Here is a 25,984-nt window from a genome sequence, read left to right on the forward strand (position 1 = left end):
TACCTAGGGTAGAGAGAGAGAGAGAGAGAGAGAGAGAGATGCAGTAATTTTCAGATCAGTTTCAAACAAAATCAGTTACTGACTAACCGTGATTGTCAGTCCCAATATTTCAGATAACCCTTCACTTACTCCTCCTCAAAATGTACCCAATATTGGGCAATCCAGAGACATATGGACATCATTGGCATTCGTTTGCAACTTGAAAATGGGCTTTTAGCAAATGTACTTGTTTTCTTCGGGGTCATGTAGATTCTGCGAAAGGTATAAAAACTCTTCTTCTTTAAGATAGCAGGTATGACAGTTGAGTAAAGAAGATTTAAAGATACTTGCCATTAATCCGGTTGTGCATGCATTGGCATGTATTCTTCCCATGATTGGCAGACTTTGTCCAAATAATTATGTAAAACATCCCTTTAGAATCGTCTCTTCCATATTGAACTCCTAACATTAACATTATCATGCTCAGTTTTAAATCTTTGTCTACAGAAGAGTACAGAAATCCTGAGCCATGTGTGTTCTGTTTTATTTTTAATGTAGCCAAAATCTTGGAAATCTCATTGAAATATCCAGCACAGCAGGACAGAAGGATAAAAGGTAAGGTGACAATTTTCACCCTATATATTATTTTTCTTTTTTTGTGTTTAGCTAAAAAATATGAAGATAATATTTTTCTTACAGTAATATGATTGAAAGAAAAATACACTGGGTATATTTTGATCAAATAATAACCACACATTAACATTGTAACTAATAACTGATGAAGTCTAGTTCCCAGTTGATTAATTAGAATTTAGAATGAATCTTCAACATTTCAAGAGATTTGTGAAGAGATGGACGGCTCTACAGAAAAACCTGTTAGATAAGGTATAATATCTCCAAAGAGAATCAATATTCCTCAGTGGAGTGAAAATTCAGAGTGCTTTATTTATCAGAATTGAGTGAACAAGTGTGCTGAAAACCGTAATGTGAAATATAAAGATAAGTGCTTAGATCTGTTGAAAATAGAAATTACCTTTGGCACATTAGTTTGGGGGATTGTTGTGCTAGAAATACCAGGCCTGGAGGGCAAATTATCTTTGCTTTCATTCTGTTTTGCTAAGAAGCACAGCAATATAACTCTAGCACCAAGCTCATCGTGGACCTGGATGGACCTAGTACAAATGAGGGAATTCTCCCTTTCTGCAGGGGTCATTTTTGGACAAACCTGTATCAGCAGAGATGAGGTAATCCATAGAATATGTATTCCTTCCTAGAAGCTGAATCATGATGCAGTGCATCTAGTAGTCTCCTGAAGGCTTTCTTCAGGGGGCTGAATGAGTCTTTGGGTGAAATATGTGTTTGTGCTTTAGAAGTCTCCAGGGCCTTACGCCAGTTCCATGACATGAACCTACATTATGAAACAAGGAACATTGGCAGCACGGGTCAATTTTACTGCCACCCAAATTTGCAGGATTTCTCTTTGTAAACCATTGTCGCTGCTTCACAAGTATGTTCACGTTTGCTGCTTCAGAACAGCAATAGAGGTTGCTATGTTATGGGCCCACAAATTCTGATGGTAGAAAAGGGCAGAGAAACCCATACGATCCGCTCATTTTCAGCCTGTCCTTAGCATGTAGACGTTACGTGCTCTAAAGACTTGTCATCTTCTCCATTACTATTGATAGGTGTGCCATTTTCACCCTCTGATTCTGATGGAAGGAATAGCTGCTTTCTTCAGATGTGGCTTAGGTCTCCTATAGTTCGCCTAGTTCATTAGTTTGCAATTATAAAAACACCAAGGAGTTAGAAGGGCACTGCTCCAGAAGGCAACCTAAGATATTGGGCTATATGATGTGGGACATATACCAACACAACCTTGGTTTTTTAAACATCTTTATTTTTTATTGCAGTTATCAGACATAACAGCAACACTGCCAAACAACACTATGCTCATACACATATAAAAGCATGTCTATTAAACCATTTTTACACAGCCAACAGCTGTGCAATAAGTTTTGTGCATGACATTACAAATTCAAGTTACATCATCAATTGTCTCACCATTATCTTTATGTCTATAAATTGTCCCCCCTAATCAACTTCAGACTCATTCTAAATTAGCCCCCTCATCGCCACTTATCAGGATGTGCCAGCAAGAGATCAGGGACACTATCCGGCAGTCAACCGTTCAGTCCAATGAAAATCACCGATACTCAACACCTCATCCGTCTGCCTCCTCATTATTGTCAGTCAATTTACTTGCCATTTCTACCAACTCTTCTGCTAAACGTCAATCCTCTATACCTTTGCTCCATTTCAATTTTATGGGTCCATTTCAGATAACCTGTGTATTGCTATATGATTTTGAGCTAAAAGCAGGCCAAGAGCTGCAAATTTGTATTGCATTATCCCATAAGTGGGCTTGGGTATAATACTCAGTAAGCAATGCTGTATTCTTGCTTCACGGTACAAAAGGGGGTGGTGATGGACGGAGCATCAGAACCAATCAAACACTCACACCCAGTCAACAGATCTGGGTTTGATCCATCACCGTTCTTTAGCCCACTCTGCCACCCCAGTTCAGACATGGCCATATGCAAATCAGTCTGACCCTGTGCCTCATGGGAACAGTCCAGCCCGAACTGCCAAGCCATGTCTTCCCTGGACCGGAAACAAGCTTCCTAGGACCGGTTTCTGGCATTTCAGCCGTCTTCAGCCAGGCTTGCTTGAATCCAGTGGCAAAGTGAGTCTTGCTTCAAGCTGAACACTCGCCACTGGTTAAAGGTGTGACACTACCTCTGTCCTGGACACTGATAAAACCTTACATGTCCAGATCATGTGTAGAAATGTGGCTTCCTGTTTCCCATACATTGGACAGGTTGATGCCCTATCTGAGTATATTCTTTGTCTCTAGTGGGTGCACGGTATGTATTCTGGAGATAATTAAAGTGATTGTACTTAAATCTTGCATTACTTGTGAATTAGTGTACTTTCATACATGCTCTCATTCACTCTGCGACTGTCAGTGGAATTTGTATGTCTCTGTACCAGGCTTGCCCACCTTTTATTGTCACCTGTGATCTATCTTCTGTTAGTACTTTATATTTATGTGAGATAAGTCTTCTCCTTGTCCTTCCTTCAGTAGTAAATACAGAGTAAGGGATGCCTCTGGTGCAGTCTGGACGCCAGTCCAAACCTGGCCGTGCAAGCCTATTTAGTGAATTGTCCAGGTCCAACACCAGAGGCCTTCTGAGTTTCCTCAAAAGTTACACAATTATTTCCCGGATTCAGGCCTCCCAATGTGAGACAGCCACCTTCCCTCGAAACCACCAGTGTCATAGCCTCCTGTGTTCGATGGAACTGCTGCAGCCACTCAATCGTCAGGGATCTACTGAAAGGTGCGCTTCTTAACACTCTGAACTAAGAGCTCCCATGCTGTGGCCACTCACGGGCAATGTGGCAACTGATTCTTAGCCGCCGTCGAGCATACTGGTAAGGTATCCTGCACAACTTTTTCCCCAAGGAGTCTAGTTTCCCAGTTTGGTTCTTCATTGCATCACTTTGCTGCATGCTGTAGCTGTGCAGCAATATAGTAGAGCGCCAAGTCAGAAAGGCCCAGCCCGCCCCCTTCTCTGTTCATTTCAACACCTAGAGTTTAACTCTAGTCCTCATTCAAGACCAAGCTAGTGAGATGAGGAGGCTGTCCATCTCGCAGAAGACTGACCTCGTTACATGGACTTAGGGGCATATTATCAAGCACGGGGTTAAAATGATCGCCTCTTTAGCGGCAGAAAACTGCCACTTAAGCGGCGATAATGGGCTTGATAATATGCCGGTGGGAATTCCCATAGAAGCCCATGTTGACAAAAGAACATGGAATTCTATGGAATTCACAAGGGCATATTATCAATCCCATTATCGCCGCTTTAGCAGCAGTTTTCTGCCGCTAAAGCGGTGATAATTTTAACGTCGTTTCTTGATAATATGACCCATGGTGTTTTGCAATATATATAACAGAGGCCAATATAACCTTTCCTTCAAGGGTGGGAAAACTTTTTGAATGATATCGAAGAGACCTCTAAAAGAAGATAGTGACATTAAATTGACTATCATAGACAATAATAGCAGGAATCTTCCTTTTATCACCGCATGCCTTTCGTATCATTGAGCACTCACACCGACCCGTGAATTCCTAATACCATTGGCTAATGCTACTGAGGACATAATAAGGAAGCAGAATTACATTGTGCGTGATACCAATAGCCCAAAGTCCAGGGAAAACCTAATAAAAATGAACAAGGTGTGTAGTAGATTTGGCCTCAAAGGGGATGTTTAGTTAAATGGCATTGAGAAGAAGAGGTTACCTGCCTGTATGGAAGTCAATTCAACAAAATGCCTGGGGTAGTGCAAGCGGCATTTCACACCGTTTGATATTTACTTTCACCCACACAAACAGACCCATGCCTACACTTATTCACATACACACGCTGTCTCTTACACAAACACACTTTCACCTGCAAGCACACACACAAAATAAATTTAAAAACATTTTTGCTCACAGGGAGGGTCATGTTCCGAATAACTGCACTCCATTTTGTATTTCACTAATAGTGAATAAGACCATATTATTCACTATTAGTGTCATCAAAATTGACAGATGGCAAGGAACGTGGAGCCCCAACCAACGTCCTTAAGGGCGAGCTGCCCCAGTGTTCCTGGCACTGATTTTGTCACCTCTGAGACCAGTGCTCTCGAAGGAATGCCAGGGTCACAAAGGGGAAGACAGGGGTCACAGCTGTGCCCCCTGGTGACACCTGAATGATATCCATGACTGCCTGGTGATGCGGAATGCTTCACCGCAGACGATCAACACAATTCTATGCCACAAAGCACCCACTAATTCATCAAGCAAACAAATACACTAATATAGTGCAGCCTGCATGAGTTTGCAGAGGCTGTAGTATGAACACCAACAGGCTTTCATGTTGTGACACTGCGGTAAGGTTCAGTGAAGTGCACACAAGGATAATGGGTAACGAGTTTGCAGCAGCTGTGATCCGAGCACCAAGAGACAGCCATGACGTGACACTGTGGTTCAGTGGAGTGCAAACAGAGGGTTATGAGTAAACACAGCCCTGCTGTGGCTTTTAGTTTTCAAAGTCTACGAATAACCACATCATTCAAATGAACGAGTCGGTGTCGTTCTCGCTAACAAACATTGAGTACCCAAACCTTTACTTAGTGTCACACGTTATCAGTAGACATCTTCCTGTCACATCATTCACGTCTGTTTACTAACTGCAGATTTCATGTCACCAAACTATTAAATGAGTGTGCAGAAATTATCAACAAGCAGCTGCTTCATGAACCAGACAAGCAGGGCCTCAAGCACTGAGAATGTAATGTCATAATGACTTCCGGCATGCACTTTCTACATAGAATCCTTCATTCATTTAGCTCATGACCAGATTGTCATGCTGGTACCCCAAAGCCTCAATTACAGCATTAGACATTGAAATGAATAATTACCTGTCACATTACTTTCATCATGCTATGTAGTAGCTTCATCCACACTGCTCTTGCAACAGCTGCACGTGCCTGTGGGCAAAAGACTATTCTGACACCAGCATTGTAGTGGGTGAAAACTACTTACTGCATTTTATGTTTAAGTGCAGTATTTTTCTTTAAATGTGCACCAGTGCCCTTGTGCAAAAGAGAATCCCTTTCCTACCCTAACATTTACAAAATGTCATAAATTTAGAAGTCCTTTAGAGAGGTGTTTAAAGAACAGGTGTTAACACAGATCTAAACACAATATATTCAGTTAAAAAACAATATGAGTGGCCACCTTAAGCTTTTGATATCCTACTACCACTCAGACCAACAAAACAGGACAAAATAAAACAGGCACCTTGGAGAAATACAGAACTAAAATAGATAAAACAGCAAATTAGAAAACTGCAAAGCACCTGGGTCAAAATAAACAGCAATAAAGACAAACTTCACCTACAGAAACATAACATATTATACAAGTCAGCAATCAAAACAACTAAACAAAGGTGCTATTCAGACATAATTTACAAAGCTTAATGTGCAAATACAGAATTTTATCAAATTCTCACTGACTTTTGTAAACCTAAAGGCATAGAAGGAACTCATCCCATTACTCCAGAATTAATGGCCAAACTGGCAAATAATTACACAACTAAAGCAGACACATTAAACTTCTATTAAAAACAAAGGGAAACCACCAGCACAAACCCCTTTCCATATAAACCCTCCAAGAGTAGGCTAACCCAGCATCTGCATTCCTTCAAACAAATATCACAAAGTGAATTTATGGATCTGGTCAAAGCAAGCAGGCCTGCCAGCAGCCCTTCTGACCCTTGTCCACCACAAACCTTCAAACACATTCTTCTAACTACCTCTGCTGCTACACCAGTACAAAGAATTGTCAATAATTCCTTAACTACGGAAATCTTTCAAGAAGACATAAAAGGCATACATATGCCTATTGGTAAAGTAAACTACCCTGGAACCTCTTGACCCCGGCAACTACAATTACAGACCAATTACAAATAGACCTTTCCTGGGCAAACTGATAGAAAGAGTAGCATTCATCCAGATGTCACAATTAATTGAAGATAACTCCATACTTTCTGACTTCCAAACAGGATTCCAGCCAGGAAGAGGGACAGAATCTTCCTTCATCGCCATTTGGGATGACCTTAAGGACACAGTAGACTGGAACGGAGTAGCTGCACTACTTCTCTTGGACCTCTCAGCTGCCTTTGACACAGTTGGCCATGGCACTCTAATGTAAAAGACTCTATGAAGCCGGCATAGAGATGACGGCTCTCAACTGGATCTCATCCTACCTTCAAAACAGAACAAATCTCATCCATTCTCCCCCTTTCTCATCCAAACCATACATCACAAAAGCAGGGGTACCTCAAGGATCTATCATCTCGCCCATGCTTTTCAACATCTACATTAAGCCATTTCCAGCAATGGTCAATGAATTTCACCTCACATGCTATAACTATGCAGATGATTCACAAATACTCCTTTATCTGCCAAGCCCCAAAGACATTGGAAACTCACAAATCTTTAATTGCCTCAGAGCCATTGATAAGTGGATGACCCTGGAGCCATCTCAAACTGATACTCACAAGTGGGAATTGGAAAAATTATGACCTACTCGCCGCCTTCACAAAAGGCATTTAGGAGTAGAACATTTAGGAATCCTAACTTTGCTACTCCTAAATGCCTTTTGTGAATACCGAAAGTCGTAAAGTTAGGGTTTTGTGAATTGGGCCCATTCATTTTAGCACCCATGAACCGTGCCGTCAAAACAGGTAAAGGATTCAAATGCACCGGGCACACACACACATATAATTGCCAACATTTTAGATGAGTAAACTAGGAAATAAAAAAAAATAGCAATAATCAGAAGAATGTGTTTCCCTCGTTGACTGCTGTTGAAACAATGGCAATTTCAGGCGGGAGGTAGAAAAAATAAAGCAATTTTTTACTTCAAAGAAGGAGTCTCCCGCCTGAATCGGGTCTATAGGCATGTAAATTCACATTCCATAGAAGAGATCAGCTCTCTGGTTATTATATCTCTGTGGTTTATTTTTTCCTGTGAATACTGAAATCGGTGAGGTTATAACAGTATTTAAATACATATCCGTGGCAACACTTGCGAGTCATAAGTGATCATCGTTCCAACACATGAACCTTAACTCTCATTAACTCAAAGAATAACGTAAACATTCCCTACCTCTACTTTGCTTCCGATTTTAACCAACTTACATAAACGACCTTCTAGTAAAAGTAGTGAGAAAGCGAGTTACTAAGAACCCCTGTGTTTAGTACATCGCTGGACATCTTGCGATTGGTTAGAAAAAGGGACTGGCCCTGAAAATACCAGTCTACCTATCTCGAGGAAAAAGGTGCCGCTGCCCCTGAAGATGTGGCCCAGCCGCATGTGAGCCTCCTGTGCAGGCTGCGCAGGCCGAGGTTTGCACAGCTGCTGTAGCAGAGGTGTCTGTATATGGGATGGTGATAACCGGAGAAATCCTGACTCCTAAGAAGGTGCTCCGCCTGCCGTAGAAAGACTAGATCAGCACAACTTTGTATTGTGTGAGTCAGTGGGTCACTGTGGTGGAGTTGGCCTCTCGATGCTGTAAACACGATTAACAGGTCAGCTGGACAGAACTGTGCAAGTTACCAGGAGTTGAGGATGACTGTGTCAAGGGAATGTCCATGTTTAGGCTAGAAAACACTGCAGGGACCCCCTGCTGCACCCTCTGAGCTGGCAGGTGATGATGCTGTACTTTTCAGAGTGGATTTCAGCAGAATGCAAGGGTACGTGTACATGCTTATTGTACTTAAAGGCCTGCTTCTTTTTATTCGGTTCTTACCTGTTAATGACACTTTGCTTGCCATAGCATATTAGTACGCATATTTGGCATGACATGGGATGCACGGACACCTATATTACCTTCAGAAGACTACTCAAGAGTTGGCTCTTTCATACATAACCACCACACTCAAACTTAATGTACAGCATATCCCTGTTTTTGTTAACATGTATAGTAACCATAGTTTTATTTTTTAATTATAAAGATATTCCTTAGGTCTGCTTAAGACATGTATATATCACTTATAGTTGAATACATATCTAAATAGATGCTAGGCTGAACATCTTTATAGGTCACTACATAGTTCTCATAAAGCTATTTGACCTGATGCTTATGGGTCCCTGTTTTATTCATCTATCACACTATGTAAATATTATCATGAGTATTTTAGCAACAAGTTCTTCACTGGTTAAATATTGTGTAAAAAATAACACTTAAAATAAATAAATTAGCTTCAAGTACAGTGACACTTGAAAGTCTGAGTTTGTACAATGCAACATTAAATATCAACATATTATCTCTCTATCCGTGCATACCCTTTCTATGTAGTTATGTATCTATATATTTATGACTTTACTCCTAATATAAAAAATAATTATAAATAGATACATAAATAAAACTCTTGTCCCCCCAAACTCACTACTATCTCACCCTATACCTCTCTCAATGTATCCTCTACCTCCACTCTCTGACTCAGCCCAAACCTAATGGTACTACTATGTTCTACAAAATAAACCCCTCTACACTCTTCCTCCTCTATCACTGCCTGGCTCACCCAAAACCTTATTAAACTACTATGATCTCCCAAGCAACCCTTTCTGAATTCATCCCGCATGTATCTTAAACCTCATTTTACTACTATGGTTTCCCTAATCCCTTTCTAGAGACTTGTCCCTCCTCAATCTCTCCTTTTACTCACCCCAAGCCTCATCTTACTACTATGATCTCCTAAATACATTTCCTAGACTCTTCCCTCTTCTATACCTTCATTATCCAATTCAATCCAACTAACAGACTTGCATGTCCACCACTCAAACAAACTCATATTTCCCTACACTAACCCACCACTGACCCTCTTTGGGTTCTGGAGCTGCGTGCTGCTCGCCCCAAAGCACTTTGATGCCTTGTCAGGGCTCTTACTACTATGATCTTCCAAATCACCTTCTAGACACTTCCCTCTTCTATCCCTCCATTATTTTATTCAATCCATCTAACTGATTCACATGCCCTACGCTCAAATTAACATATATTTCCGTATACTAACCCCAGTACTAATCCTTTTTGGGTTCCGGAGTAGCGTGCTATTCACTGAAAAGCACTTCGATGCCTCTTCAGGGGTCGTAAGTGCTACATAAATACAATTACATGCAATACAATTACAATTGCAATCTGTACAGTGGCGTAACGAAAGTTCAAGGGCCCCCCCTGCAATATACAAGGAGGGGCCCCCGCTCTGGATTTATTCCGGAGTGCTCAGGCATACGTACTGTGCCGAGGGGGCCCCCTGCAGCTCGAGCCCCCCCCGCACCGCGGGGGGATGCGGGGGGGGGGGATGCGGGGGCCCCTGAATCTGTAGACCGTTTTCCAATTTTTCTAATATGGGCATTGTCTGTTTATCTCACAACGGAGTATAATTGTTGTTTGTTGTTGTGGGGGTTTAGTTTCAACTAACGAACTCCAGTAAGCCATTGGTGCATGTCTGTGTTGCTGTAATTTAATTATAATTAATAGTTTTTTTTAGTAATTAATGCATGATGGCTTTTACAAGACAGTTAATACTTGTTCTAAAAGTACTACTGTCTCTTTTTCATTTATCTTTGAAGGGATCAAGAATCCCTCGACAGCTTCATTGACATCAAAAGCAACGCAGGGAGAGGCAGCAAAAAGTAAGTTTTAACGAACACTACTCTTAACCTGTGTTTGGTTGACTGGTTCTTTTAACCGATTTCTCATTCGTTGAAAGTCATATCGCTTTGCTTTGTTTATTTGTAAACTCACCTCTTTGTTACTCTTCTACCCGATTCCCCACATGATTTGAAAGACTTTATCCTGCATTTATACTTGTAATTATATATTTTTACTTTTACTATGTACTCTTTTTATAATATGAATTTATTTTATTGCCCATCCTATTGGGTCTTGTATGCGCGATATAAAAAAATCTGAATTTATAAATACATTAAAAAGGGTTGTGTTGGTGCTCTTGCACACAGCAGTTTTTGACTGTACCATCATGTTAGGTGCGACTTGCTGTGTTTGCTCAAATCCTTTATGCTTGGGAGAAGCTTTCCAGACATTCTTTAGTGCTGCCTCTACACTTTGCATAATGTGCACACTAAACGTTTTGTTTCTCCTATCCCACCGGCCTGGCTCTATATTATGTACATTGTTTATTCATGTGAACGTTTGAACAAGGATTTATAGTGTGTTGCAAGACTCACAAAAACAGTAATTGAAATCTCAGGACAGTAGTATTTTGTTGTTGAGCGTCATTAAAGCCTCGAACGCTCCTAAGGCTGGAAAAGTTTGATCGGGTTTGTGGCGACGTGTCCACCATGGATGGGCTCCTGCGTGTTGTTGATAATTGGAAAAGGTAAATACCTGAAACCAGTGCTTTAAATGGGAAAAAATAAGTGCAGGTACTCATCAATTTAAGCAGTGAATGGAGGAGGGGTAATTGTGGGCGGGGCTAGAGGCGGAGCTTGGAGGCAGACATTTAATGGGAGCCACATTTTCTTGGTGCCAATTGTGCTTCCGTGAATTCCTAATACCATTGGCTAATGCTACTGAGGACGTAATAAGGAAGCAGAATTACATTGTGCTGTGAAACCAATAGCCCAAATTCCAGGGAAAACCTAATAAATATGAACAAAGTGTGTAGTGGATTTGGCCTCAAAGGGGATGTTTAGTTAAATGGCATTGAGAAGAAGAGGTTACCTGCCTGTATGGAAGTCAATTCAACAAAATGCCTGGGGTAGTACAAGCGGCATTTCACACCCTTTGATATTTACTTTCACCCACACAAACAGACCCATGCCTACACTTATTTACATACACACACTGTCTCTTACACAAAGACACTTTCACCTGCAAGCACACACACAAAATACATTTAAAACATTTTTGCTTACTTCGGGTGACAGGGAGGGTCATGTTCCGAATAACTGTACTCCATTTTGTATTTCACTAATAGTGAATAAGACCATATTATTCACTATTAGTGTCATAAAAAATTGACAGACGGCAAGGAACGTGGAGCCCCAACCAACGTCCTTAAGGGCGAGCTGCCCCTGTGTTCCTGGCCCTGATTTTGTCACCTCTGAGACCAGTGCTCTCGAAGGAGTGCCAGGGTCACAAAGAGGAAGACAGGGGTCACAGCTGTGACCCCTGGTGACACCTGAATGATGTCCATGACTGCCTGGTGATGCGGAATGCCTCACCGCAGACGATCAACACAATTGTATGCCACAAAACACCCACTAATTCATCAAGCAAACAAATACACTAATATAGTGCAGCCCTGCATGAGTTTGCAGAGGCTGTAGTATGAACACCAAAAGGCTTTCATGTTGTGACACTGCGGTAAGATTCAGTGAAGTGCACACAAGGATAATGGGTAACGAGTTTGCAGCAGCTGTGATCCGAGCACCAAGAGACTGCCATGACGTGACACTGTGGTTCAGTGGAGTGCAAACAGAGGGTTATGAGATTTTAGTTTTCAAAGTCTACAAATAACCACATCATTCAAATGAACGAGTCGGTGTCTATCTCGCTAACAAACATTGAGTACCCAAACCTTTACTTAGTGTCACACGTTATCAGCAGACATCTTCCTGTCACAGCATTCACGTCTGTTTACTAACTGCAGATTTCATGTCACCAAACTATTAAATGAGTGTGCAGAAATGATCAACAAGCAGCTGCTTCATGAACCAGACAAGCAGGGCCTCAAGCACTGAGAATGTAATGTCATAATGACTTCCGGCATGCACTTTCAACATAGAATCGTTCATTCATTTAGCTCATGACCAGATTGTCATGCTGGTACCCCAAAGCCTCAATTAGAACATTAGATACTAAAATGAATAATTACCTGTCATATTACTTTCTTCATGCTATGTAGTAGCTTCATCCACGCTGCTCTTGCAACAGCTGCACGTGCCTGGGGGCAAAGGACTATTGTGACACCATTATTGTAGTGGGTGAAAACTACTTACTGCATTTTATGTTTAAATACATTCTTTTTCTTTAAATGTGCACCAGTGCCCTTGTGCAAAAGAGAACCCCTCTCCTACCCTAACGTTTACAAAATGTCATACATTTAGAAGTCCTTTAGAGAGGTATTTAAACAAGAGGTGTTAACACAAATCTAGACACAATAAATTCAGTTAAAAAAAACTATATGAGTGGCCACCTGAAGCTTTTGATATCCGAGTACCACTCAGAGCAACAAAACAGGACAAAACAAAACAGGCGCCTTGGAGAAATACAGAACTAAAAGAGATAAAACAGCAAATTAGAAAATTGCAAAGCACCTGGGTCAAAACAAACAGCAATAAAGACAAACTTCACCTACAGAAACTTAACATATTATACAAGTCAGCAATCAAAAAATCTAAACAAAGGTGCTATTCAGACATAATTCACAATGCTAAATGAGCAGATAAAGAATTTTATAAAATTCTCACTGACTTTTATAAACCTAAATGCATAGAAGGAACTCATCCCATTATTCCAGAATTCATGGCCAACTAAAGCATACCCATTGAACTTCTATTAAAAACAAAGGGAAACCACCAGCACGAACCCCTTTCCATGTAAACCCTCCAAGAGTAGGCTAACCCAGCCTCTGCATTCCTTCAAACAAATATCACAAAGTGAATTTATGGATCTGGTCAAAGCAAGCAGGCCTGCCAGCAGCCCTTCTGACCCTTGTCCACCACAAACCTTCAAATACATTCTTCTAACTACCTCTCCTGCTACACTAGTACAAAGAATTGTCAATAATTCCTTAACTACGGAAATCTTCCGAGAAGACATAAAAAGGCATACATATGCCTATTGTTAAAGAAAACTACTCTGGACCCTCTTGACCCCGACAACTACAACTAGAGACCATTTACAAATAGATCTTTCCTGGGCAAACTGATAGAAAGAGTAGCATTCATCCAGATGTCACAATTAATTGAAGATAACTCCATACTTTCTGACTTTCAAACAGGACTCCGTCCAGGAAGAGGGAAAGAATCGTACTTTTTTTTTTTTTTTTTTAAATTTTATTTTGAAATTTTAAGACAAAAACATACAGCTGTATTTCAAGGAGCGACATTGCATAGACATATCAACATGGGCGATACATAGAAGGCTGGAGGGTGGTATAGATAATACATTCCTTGCAGGGGTGGCTTGGACAGCAACACAAACCCAGTGTAAAGCAGTATCTATAAAATGAAACCAAAGAGGCCATTGCAGGGGGCAACGACCCCTGGGGGGGGGAGGACCTCCCACTCCACACTCCTCAGATCGACACACTCCCACGCCAGTCCGAGCGGAGACCCACAGCCTAAGCGCAAACAGTACCAGCCCACCCCGGAAATATCCTCGGGCAGCTACCCTCCAGGCGACATAGTTCCCCAGCACGAGCTCACTCAGCAGCCTGACTGCCATCCGGGGCCGTCGTCTCAGCAAGGAGATAACATTGTAGCGGGGCCCATATATCAGCGGGCTGAGACGTGGGCGGCATAAGCTCAGAGTACGTACGGATCTGATCTTGACAGTAAACAAGATCTCGCACCCAGTCCTTGAATTTTGGGGCCCTGCCCCTGCCCCAGCGACACGCCACTCTCCTTTTCGCAAGCAGAAAGGCAAGCGCGATGAATTTGCGGTGCGCCACCTGTATGGGCTCCACATAGCCCAGCAGGGCCAGTAGAGGGGAGGGCAACAATACTGTATTGATCATCTTTGAGAGCGCGTCAAACACCTGGCACCAATAGCGGTGAACTGCATCACATGCCCACGCCAGGTGGAGGAAGTCCGCACCTGGAGCCCGACATCTGTCGCATCTATCATCCTCACGAAGCCGATATCTGTGAAGTCTGACCGGCGTGAAGTAGAGCCTATGAAGGTATTTGTAATGGATAATCCGGAGGCGGCTACTGGAGGAGACGCGGTCCGTCTGCATTAGGCAGAATTGCCACTGTTTATCCGTCAACGGGGTCTGCAGCTCTTGGTCCCATTTCTCCCTGGCCGCCAACCGCGGCGCCTGTGTGGAGGAGTGGACCGATCGGTATATTTTGGAGACGAGTTTAGCTGGGGTGTCATCACTCAGTATACGATGCAGCGGAGTCAAATGCGGGGGTTCCTGGGGGAAGCAGGGCATAAGGGCTCTCAGCCGCTGCCGGAGGCGGAGGTATAGAAAAACATCGAGGGGAGTAGGCTGGATGTTGGCATACATGTGTTCCATGGACCGGAACGTGCCATTGTGATACAGGTCACCCCACGTCTTCACGTGGATAGCGTGAAGTAATTTCCGGAAGCCCGCCTCCTGCAGCAGGGGCATGCTTGGGTGGTAAACCAGAGGCAGGAGTGGTGCGTACACCATGTCCAGCTCCAGAGTGGCAGCCAACCTAGTCCACGCAGTCACCGTACTGATCAATGTTGTGGGCGTCTTATCTCTGCCTGTCACTGGGATGTACAACGCGCCTTCTATGGGAATGGGGTGTGCCAGCCAGTGCTCCGCCGCTAGTTGCGGCATATAGCGAGGCTGTCGCATCCAAAAGTAAGCATAGTGCGCCTGGGCTGCCTGATAATAGAGCTCAAAGTCGGGAATGCCGAAACCTCCCTGATCAAAGGGCTTAATCAGGATGTCCCACTGGAGCCGGGGTGACTTACCGCCCCAGACTAATCGGATAAGTTCCGAGCGGAGTTGTCGAAAAAAAAAAGGCACCGGGATAAAAGGGAATATTCAGAAAGAGGTACAGCAGCCGCGGCAAGACTACCATCTTAATCAACGAGGACCTGCCAGCCATTGAAAGGGGTAAAGTGATCCATCTAGTGATGGAATCTGTAATACGGGACAGTGCCGTACCATAGTTAGCCCGCATGAGTTCATCTCTATTTTTTTCAATATGGATGCCCAGATATTTAAAGTCCCCTTCACACCAGGCAAGGGGGAAGTCAAGCACAAATCGCCCAGTGGAGGCCGTCAGGGGAAACAAACAAGACTTGCTCCAGTTGATCTGGATACCGGAAATCATGCCAAACCGAATGAATTCCCGGAGGATCGGGTTAAGATTTTCCTTCGGATCCCGCACGTAGAGGGTGATATCGTCGGCATACATGGATATAAGTATCTGCCTCTGGAAGCACCGCAATGCTTTGTCACGATGGTGTTGCCGCAGTTTGGCCGCCAGAGGCTCCATGGCCAGAGCAAATAATAGGGGCGAAAGGGGGCAGCCCTGTCTGGTGCCCCTGGTAATAGGGAAGGCAGAGGATAACCGACCATTCACTATACTTTGGCCATAGGAGCAGTATATAATAACTTAATCCACGAAATAAATACAGTCGGGAATCCCATGCGCCCCAAAACTTGGAACAGATAGTCCCATTCAAGGGAGTCAAAGGCTTTCGTGGCGTCAAGGAACACGGCGGCCATGGGCAGATCTTCATGTACAGAGTTAAGGATCGAGAAGAAAGTGCGCAGATTATGGGACGTAGCCCTACCCGGCACAAAGCCGGCCTGGTCGGGCAGTATCAGGTTGGGGAGCAATAGATTAATGCGGTTGGCGAGGAGCTTGGCTAAAATTTTCACATCACAATTAAGGAGGGAGAGAGGCCGGTAGGAGTCGCAGTCACTGGCCTCCTTCTCCGGTTTAAGGAGCGATGTGATGAGGGCCATGCGCATCGAGGGGGGGAGATGACCCACCTCCAACGCATCTTCGTAGACTTCTCTCAACACCGGGGCCATAAAGTCAATATAAGTTTTGTAAAATTCAATGGGTATCCCGTCCAGTCCAGCGGTCTTGCCCGACCTCATCTGCATAATGGCCTCCCTCACCTCGTCTAGCTCAAAGGGGGAGCTAAGAAACTCCCTTTGCGCGTCACTAAGCCACCCCAGGGACACATCTTCAAGGTAATCATGGAGTTGGAGCTCCCCAACCCTAGTTGACGCATACAGCACTCTATAGAGGGCCACAAACGCGTTGAGGATATTCGCGGTATCACTGTACCGTGTGTCGTCCGCCCCGACAATCTCCATGATCGTATTAGGCGGTCGTGTTAGCCTCATGGTCGCAGCCAGGGCTTTCCCCGGCCTCTCACCCTCACCGTAACTTCGGGCAACCCAGTATTTGCCTCTAAAGTTTGCCTCCCGGACGGCCTCCGCAGTATATTCCGAGACTTTCCCCCGAATACTCGCCAACGTGGCATCATTAGGGCTGTCCGCCAGCGACGTCTCCAGCGTCCGAAGGTCAGCCTCCAAGGCGTGCAGGCGCGCCATTATGCTCTTCAGGACACCCGACCCCTTGGCAATGCACAGACCCCGCAGGGTCACCTTGAACGCATCCCAAATAGTCTCAACGTCCTGCACGGAGTCCTTGTTGCGCTCAAAGAAAGCCAAGCATTCCTCCTCCTGAAAAAGGGTATCGAGGAGCATCATGGGCTGCAGCCGCCAGGCCGCCATAGGGGGGCCGAGCTCTGCCGCCCTCAATGTGACTCGCACCGGCGCGTGGTCGGAGAAGGTTCTCGGAAGGTGTCGCGCTCCAACCAGCGCCACATGAAATTGCGGGGTCAGGAGGACATAGTCGAGCCTGGCCCAGGAACGCACCTGCGCCGTGAAGTGAGTACCCTCCCGGCCATTCGCGTGGAGGTGTCTCCATGCGTCAATCAGCCTGTGCTCTGCTATGATTTCCAGAAGAGCCGCCCGGGACCGCGTATAATGATGCGAGGCCGGGTGGGACCTGTCCAACGTCGGGGCAAGCGTGACGTTGAAATCTCCCCCCCATATGAGGTGCTGCGTACCCACACCGATTATATCCGCACCGAGGTCAACGAAGGAGGCAGGGTCGTCCACGTTGGGACCATAGCAGCAGGCCAGAGTAACCATTCTATGTCCTAGTCTACCCCACATCAGGCAGTATCGGCCCGGGGCATCGCTTTTCGTACCCGCTAGAACGAAGGGGGTGCTCCTTTTAACTAATATAGCTACACCTCGAGAGTATGAGGAGTAAGAAGAAAAGGTAGTGTACTTCGCCCATCTATTAGCAAAGGTAGGGGCAGCCCGCGCCCGGAAGTGGGTCTCCTGAAGAAACGCAATGTGTATGGCGTGGCGATCTAAGTAGGACAGGATGTGTCTCCGTTTTATAGGGTCCCCCAGTCCTCTGACATTCCACGTGAGCACGTTCAAATCAGTGTCCCCCATAGCCAGGTCGACACAAAGCAGGCTGGAAGTGCATCGGCAAAGGGGGGCCTCTCTCAGTCAACCCCCACCCGCCGCGAACGCCATCTACTCCACACACCCCGCGCCAAACCACCATCACTCCACAGTCTCCAACCTCGGCCACGCCAAGGCAATATCCACCTCCAACAGGTGTGCCCACCCCACGTCCCACCAGGGGACCCCTCAGCAAACGTCCAGCAAGAGCTTGAGACAATTCCATGGATGGTAACGTCCTGAACACAGCTGTATCAAACATAGCAACAACATTACTAAACATCCCCGGTCCCCCACCCAACCAGTCTGCCTGCACCAGCATATACCGCGCACCAAGCTCAATTGCCGAGGCACGGGGAGAAGTGAAGCACCTAATCCCACAGAGCCCTGAACTGGGGCCCCACCCTACCGCCCCGAAACCAGTCCCACAACGCCACAGAGCTAAGGAAGTCCACAAAGCCCTGGGTCCCACCACCCCACCCCCCCACCCACTGAAGCAACCCCAACTCGCCAGAAATGTCTACCCACTCCCCACCCGTCAGTGCCATCAGAAAGCTCAACGGGAGCAACTCAGTCAATAGAGTCAATGGGGTACACCCTACGGGGGGCATCCAGAGGGCACACAGATCCACCCATGCCTGCCCATATCCCACCATAGACACAGAGGGAGGGAGAGTGGTGGTGCCTGGCATGCATTACCGATCCCTGACCAGCACGCGACCAGGACAGTCTCGCTCAGTCTTGACGCCGCCCATCAAGAGGGCCTGCAGGGGCGGGCAACCAGGAAAAAGACAGAGAAGCCGCACATTGATGTAAGGGAATGATCCCGGTGACCCACAGGCTAGCAGTCAATGTTCGTTCTCTTGGGCAGCATCCTCCTCATCCGGCCTGTCGTTCCGCAGCCTCCGCAGGGATTTCAAAAAGTCCTCCACCTGCTGCGGGTTCGTGAAGAAATGTTGCTTCGCTTGATGGGTGACCCGCAGCTTCGCCGGATAAAGCAACGCATAGTCGATTTGGAGAGCTCGCAGCTTTTTCTTAACATCAACGAATTTACGACGCTGTTCCTGAACAACAGGCGTGAAGTCAGGGACGACGGTGAAGCTGACACCCTCGCATGACAGGCTCTGGTTCATACGCGCAGCCCGTAGCGCAGCATCTCGGTCGCGATAATTTAGGAGTCGCGCGATGATGGGCCTAGGTGGGGCACCCGGACGCGGTCGCGGTCCGAGTGAGCGGTGCGCCCTCTCCACGATGAACTGTTTAGAGAAGGCGTCCGAGCCAATAGAGGCAATGAGAATCCTCTCCACGTATTCCTCCATGCGCCCTGTATTGGTGGACTCTGGCACACCTACCACACGAATATTATTACGCCGGCTGCGGGCTTCTAACTCCTCGTTCTTAGCAGCTATAATCCGCAGGACACTGTCCATTTTTGTTAGCTGTGTAGAGTGGGAAGCAGTCGCATCATCGTTCTCCGAGATCCGCCGCTCGGCCTCAGTGAGGCGCTCTTCATGGGCATCGATTTTCTGTGCGAACACATCCATACGGGAAGAAAGACGGTCCACCTTATCCACCACGGTGGCGAAGCCCTGCCTCATCTCCCGCATCATCTGTTGCAGATCCATTGGCGGTGAGGCCGTGTCCACGTCGGGCACCGGGGGGGCCTGTGCGCCTCCAGCATCAGGTGCACTCCGCAGCCCGGCCTTTGCAACTGGGGCAGCAAACGACAGCTTCGACTGTTTATTGTCATGCTTGCCCATCTTGGGCTCGTGGTAGGGGGCCGCCCCACACCCCAGAGGAGCCAAGGTCACCTCCACCGCAGGCGGGTCAGGAACAGGGGCTTACAAAGGGCAGGTCAGCCACCGTTGGCGCCGGAGCAGACGACTGACCCACCCGGCAGCTCAAGAGCAGTCCAGGCAGGGAACTTCGTGGCAGTCCACACCTTCACACGGGCAGAACCAGTCAGCGCTCTGTTGCGGACCTCGGCCGCCCTCATACAGGAAGGAGGCAGTCCCACGACGATGCACCCCCACGTCAGGAACCCCAGCAGAATAACAGCAGGGGGGCCCCAGGCAAAAGCAAAGGGATGCGAGGGGGCCATTCAGGAGTAGGCCTCAGGGGGCCCCAGCAGCGGTGAAGTCCCGGTCAGTGCAGCATTAGGCCTCCGCGGCGCATCTCGCCTCAGACACCAGCCCCGCTGAAGTCACGGCACAGCGCCACCCCCCGCCAGGTCCCAGAGCCTTGTCGCAGCGAGTTCAGCAGGAGGGCCGCCCATCCGTCGGGGGGGGGGGCACAGACCGGCGGGCAGCGGGGGGATCCGGAGCACCTCCGGCGGCGAATCAGCCAGAGTACAGGTACAGCGCCGGGGGGAGGGGACAACCATCCAATACTACCCCAAACAGCGCGGTCCGTCCAGGATGGGGGGGTGGGCGGCTCACCCCCCGCGCCACGTAGAGAGACCCCTCAGCCACCAGCACGGCCCGTCCACAGAGCACAGGTCACGTCGCTCCGCAGCTGCTCACAGGCAATTCGTTCGGCAGGGGGGGGGGCCAAGCCAGGCACAGGACGAGTCAGGAGCCCCTCCGCTTATTGCCGCCTCCGTCTCATGCACAGCCTCCTCGATCCCCACTTCAGAGTTCGCCGCGACAGCAAGGGACAGGCCGGGGCCTACCCGCCTCGCGGTCAGCACCGGGATCACGTAGTTCTAGGTCCCGGCCACCGCTACCATCCCGCAACAGCCACTGGCCCGGCGTAATTTGCGGCGCCTCTCACTCGGTCCCTGAGAATCTCTCGGCTCCCAAACTTCTGTCGGAGCCGCAGGGGGACAGCAGCAACAGGTACACCTGGTCGCGGTCCGGCAGGTGATCAACTACTCAGGATAATTGCAGGATAGTGAGTCCAGGCAGCAGGAGCCTCACCTGAGTGCGGCCATACTGCGTGCGCGCCCTCTAGCGCCCCTCAAAAAGAATCTTACTTCATCGCCATTTGGGATGACCTTAAGGACACAGTAGACTGGAACGGGGTAGCTGCACTACTTCTCTTGGACCTCTCAGCTGCCTTTGCAACAGTTGGCCATGGCACTCTAATATAAAGACTCTATGAAGCCGATCTCATCCTACCTTCAAAACAGAACAAATCTCATCCATTCTCCTCTTTTCTCATCCAAACCGTACTTCACGAGGATCTATCATCTCGCCCATGCCTTTCAACTTCTACATGAAGCCATTTCCGGCAATGATCAATGAATTTCACCTCACATGCTATGACTATGCAGATGATTCACAAATACTCCTTTAACTGCCAAGCTCCAAAGACATTGGAAACTCACAAATCTTTAATTGCCTCAGAGCCATTGATAAGTGGTTGACCCTGGAGGCATCTCAAATTGAATGCTTCCAAAGCAGAAATACTCACATGTGTCAATTGGAAAATTTATGATCTACTCGCCGCCTTCACAAAAGGCATTTAGGAGTAGAAATGTTAGGAATCCTGGCTTTACTACTCCTAAATGCCTTTTGTGAATACCGAAGTCGTAAAGTTAGGGTTTTGTCTCAGATTACTTTTGTGAATCGGGCCCATTCATTTTAACACCCATAAACCGTGCCGTCTAAACAGGTAAAGGTTTCGAATGCACCAGGCACACACACATATAACTGACAACATTTTAGATGAGTAAACTAGGAGATAAAAAAACAATAACAATAAGCAGAAGAATGTGTTTCCCCCATTGGCTGCTGTTGAAACAATGGCAATTTCATGCGGGATGTAGCAAAATAAAGCCATTTTTTACTTCAAAGCAGGAGTCTCCCACCTGAATCGGGTCTATAGGCATGTAAGTGCACATTCCATAGAAGAGATCAGCTCTCTGGTTATTATATCTCTGTGGTTTATTTCTTCCTGTGAATACTGAAATCGATGAGGTTATAACAGTATTTAAATACATATTCGTGGCAACACTTGCGAGTCATAAGTGATCATCGTTCCAACACATGAACCTTAACTCTCATTAACTCAAAGAATAACGTAAACATTCCCTACCTCAACTTTGCTTCCGATTTTAACCAACTTACATAAACGACCTTCTGGTAAAAGTAGTGAGAAAGCGAGTTACTAAGAACACCTGTGTTTTGTACATCGCTGGACATCTTGCGATTGGTTAGAAAAAGGGACTGGCCCTGAAAATACCAGTCTACCTATCTCGAGGAAAAAGGTGCCGCTGCCCCTGAAGATGTGGCCCAGCCGCATGTGAGCCTCCTGTGCAGGCTGCGCAGGCCGAGGTTTGCACAGCTGCTGTAGCAGAGGTGTCTGTATATGGGATGGTGATAACCGGAGAAATCCTGACTCCTAAGAAGGTGCTCCGCCTGCCGTAGAAAGACTAGATCAGCACAACTTTGTATTGTGTGAGTCAGTGGGTCACTGTGGTGGAGTTGGCCTCTCGATGCTGTAAACACGATTAACAGGTCAGCTGGACAGAACTGTGCAAGTTACCAGGAGTTGAGGATGACTGTGTCAAGGGAATGTCCATGTTTAGGCTAGAAAACACTGCAGGGACCCCCTGCTGCACCCTCTGAGCTGGCAGATGATGATGCTGTACTTTTCAGAGTGGATTTCAGCAGAATGCAAGGGTACGTGTACATGCTTATTGTACTTAAAGACCTGCTTCTTTTTATTCGGTTCTTACCTGCTAATGACACTTTGCTTGCCATAGCATATTAGTACGCATATTTGGCATTACATGGGATGCACAGACACCTATCTTAACTTCAGAAAACTACTCAAGAGTTGGTTCTTTCATATATAACCACAACACTCAAACTTAATGTACAGCATATCCCTGTTTTTGTTAACATGTATAGTAACCATAGTTTTATTTTTTAATTATAAAGATATTCCTTAGGTCTGCTTAAGACATGTATATATCACTTACAGTTGAATACATATCTAAATAGATGCTAGGCTGAACATCTTTATAGGTCACTACATAGTTCTCATAAAGCTATTTGACCTGATGCTTATGGGTCCCTGTTTTATTCATCTATCACACTATGTAAATATTATCATGCATATTTTAGCAATGAGTTCTTCACTGGTTAAATATTGTGTAAAAAATAACACTTAAAATAAATAAATTAGCTTCAAGTACAGTGACACTTAAAAGTCTGAGTTTGTACAATGCAACGTTAAATATCAATATATTATCCCTCTATCCATGCATACCCTTTCTATGTAGTTATGTATCTATATATTTATGACTTTACTCCTACTATAAAAAATAATAATAATAAATAGATACATAAATAAAACTCTTGTCCCCCGAACTCACTACTATCTCACCCTATACCTCTCTCAATGTATCCTCTACCTCCACTCTCTGACTCAGCCCAAACCTAATGGTACTACTATGTCCTACAAAATAAACCCCTCTACACTCTTCCTCCTCTATCACTGCCTGGCTCACCCAAAACCTTATTAAACTACTATGATCTCCCAAGCAACCCTTTCTGAATTCATCCCGCATGTATCTTAAACCTCATTTTACTACTATGGTTTCCCTAATCCCTTTCTAGAGACTTGTCCCTCCTCTATCTCTCCTTTTACTCACCCCAAGCCTCATCTTACTACTATGATCTCCTAAATACATTTCCTAGACTCTTCCCTCTTCTATACCTTCATTATCCAATTCAATCCAACTAACAGACTTGCATGTCCACCACTCAAACAAACTCATATTTCCCTACACTAACCAACCACTGACCCTCTTTGGGTTCTGGAGCTGCGTGCTGCTCGCCCCAAAGCACTTTGATGCCTTGTCAGGGCTCTTACTACTATGATCTTCCAAATCACCTTCTAGACACTTCCCTCTTCTATCCCTCCATTATTTTATTCAATCCATCTAACTGATTCACATGTCCTACGCTCAAATTAACATATATTTCCCTATACTAACCCAGTACTAATCCTTTTTGGGTTCCGGAGTAGCGTGCTATTCACTGAAAAGCACTTCGATGCCCCTTCAGGGGTCGTAAGTGCTACATAAATACAATTACATACAATACAATTACAATTACAATCTGTACAGTGGTGTAGCGAAAGTTCAAGGGCCCCCCTGCAATATACATGGAGGGGCCCCCGCTCCGGATTTATTCCGGAGTGCTCAGGCATACGTACTGTGCCGAGGGGGCCCCCTGCAGCTCGGGCCCCCCCGCACCGTGGGGGATGCGGGGGCCTGTGTTATGCCCCTGAATCTGTAGACCATTTTCCAATTCTTCTAATATGGACATTGTCTGTTTATCTCAGAACGGAGTATAATTGTTGTTTGTTGTTGTGGGGGTTTAGTTTCAACTAACGAACTCCAGTAAGCCATTGGTGCATGTCTGTGCTGCTGTAATTTAATTATAATGAATATTTTTTTAGTAATTAATGCATGATGGCTTTTACAAGACAGTTAATACTTGTTCTAAAAGTACTACTGTCTCTTTTTCATTTATCTTTGAAGGGATCAAGAATCCCTCGACAGCTTCATTGACATCAAAAGCAATGCAGGGAGAGGCAGCAAAAAGTAAGTTTTAACGAACACTACCCTTAACCTGTGTTTGGTTTACTGGTTCTTTTAACCGATTTCTCATTCGTTGAAAGTCATATCGCTTTGCTTTGTTTATTTGTAAACTCACCTCTTTGTTACTCTTCTACCCGATTCTCCGCATGATTTGGAAGACTTTATCCTGCATTTATACTTGTCATTATATATTTTTACTTTTACTATGTACTCTTTTTATAATATGAATTTTATTGCCCATCCTATTGGGTCTTGTATGCGCGATATAAAAAAATCTGAATTTATAAATACATTAAAAAGGGTTGTGTTGGTGCTCTTGCACACAGCAGTTTTTGACTGTACCATCATGTTAGGTGCGACTTGCTGTGTTTGCTCAAATGCTTTATGCCTGGGAGAAGCTTTCCAGACATTCTTTACTGCTGCCTCTACACTTTGCATAATGTGCACACTAAACGTTTTGTTTCTCCTATCTCACCGGCCTGGCTCTATATTATGTACGTTGTTTATTCATGTGAACGTTTGAACAAGGATTTATAGTGTGTTGCAAGACTCACAAAAACAGTAATTGAAATCTCAGGACAGTAGTATTTTGTTGTTGAGCGCCATTAAAGCCTCGAACGCTCCTAAGGCTGGAAAAGTTTGATCGGGTTTGTGGCGACGTGTCCACCATGGATGGGACTCCTGCGTGTTGTTGATAATTGGAAAAGGTAAATACCTGAAACCAGTGCTTTAAATGGGAAAAAATAAGTGCAGGTACTCATCAATTTAAGCAGTGAATGGAGGAGAGGTAATTGTGGGCGGGGCTAGAGGCGGAGCTTGGAGGCAGACATTTAATGGGAGCCACATTTTCTTGGTGCCAATTGTGCTTGATTATACAGAAATAGATCTGCTATCTATAGAGTATTTGGTTCTTCCTCCCATGTGCAAAAGGTTACGTTTATTATTGTGGGAATGTCATACCAAGGCAGATTGTCTCTGAGCCTATGCACATAAGAAACATAAAAGTCATGAATTTTCTTATAGAGCACAACAACAGCTATTGTAGTCAATTTGACTAAGAAATCTGGATAACCATGGGCCTATTCCTTTTGGATTCCATTCTTTAGGGTACACCTTCCACTGTGTATCTTTACATCCATTTCTTCTTTGTTGCCTCCTCCACTTTTCACGCAGTAAGCATCAAACCTGAAGTAGCAGAACCAACCCAAACGAAAAGGAACATTTTCAATCTGGTCTTAGACACAATGCAGACTGCAATACTGTCTCAATCATCTATTATACAGAAGGCACCCACTACGGTCAATCAAAACCATCCAAAGCTCCTTCAATCGGAGCATAAGGCACCTAATGTGAGCAGTGGGCAAGAGAATTGATAAATGGCTGAGATGAACGCAATGGGATGAGTTGAACTAGCATATGTCAATGTAAAATGAATGAAATGAACAACGAGAGGCACCAGGTTAAGCAAGGCAAGCACAGGGCAAATGTGCCTTGAACTGGCTGGGTTAGGTGAGAATTGTGAGGAGGAAAAGGATGGATCAGTTAAGGCAGGTTGAAATCAAACACGGTTTGTCAATGTAGAGTGGAAGAGCC

General features: G+C 45.4%; 1 protein-coding gene across 5 annotated transcripts in view; it reads left to right on the forward strand.

Annotated features, from left to right (window-relative positions):
* Positions 1-25,984, forward strand: part of SCEL (sciellin) — a 580,338-nt gene that overhangs the window by 471,116 nt on the left and 83,238 nt on the right. For all 5 annotated transcript variants that reach the window (XM_085622068.1, XM_085622069.1, XM_085622070.1 and 2 more), the window contains 3 exons: positions 538-594; positions 10,229-10,291; positions 24,332-24,394. In XM_085622068.1, coding sequence (XP_085478194.1) covers positions 538-594; positions 10,229-10,291; positions 24,332-24,394 — 183 coding nt within the window. The remainder of the gene's footprint in view (positions 1-537; positions 595-10,228; positions 10,292-24,331; positions 24,395-25,984) is intronic.

The sequence above is a fragment of the Triturus cristatus genome, chromosome 8 (assembly GCF_964204655.1).
Source record: "Triturus cristatus chromosome 8, aTriCri1.1, whole genome shotgun sequence".
Classification (NCBI taxonomy): domain Eukaryota; kingdom Metazoa; phylum Chordata; class Amphibia; order Caudata; family Salamandridae; genus Triturus; species Triturus cristatus.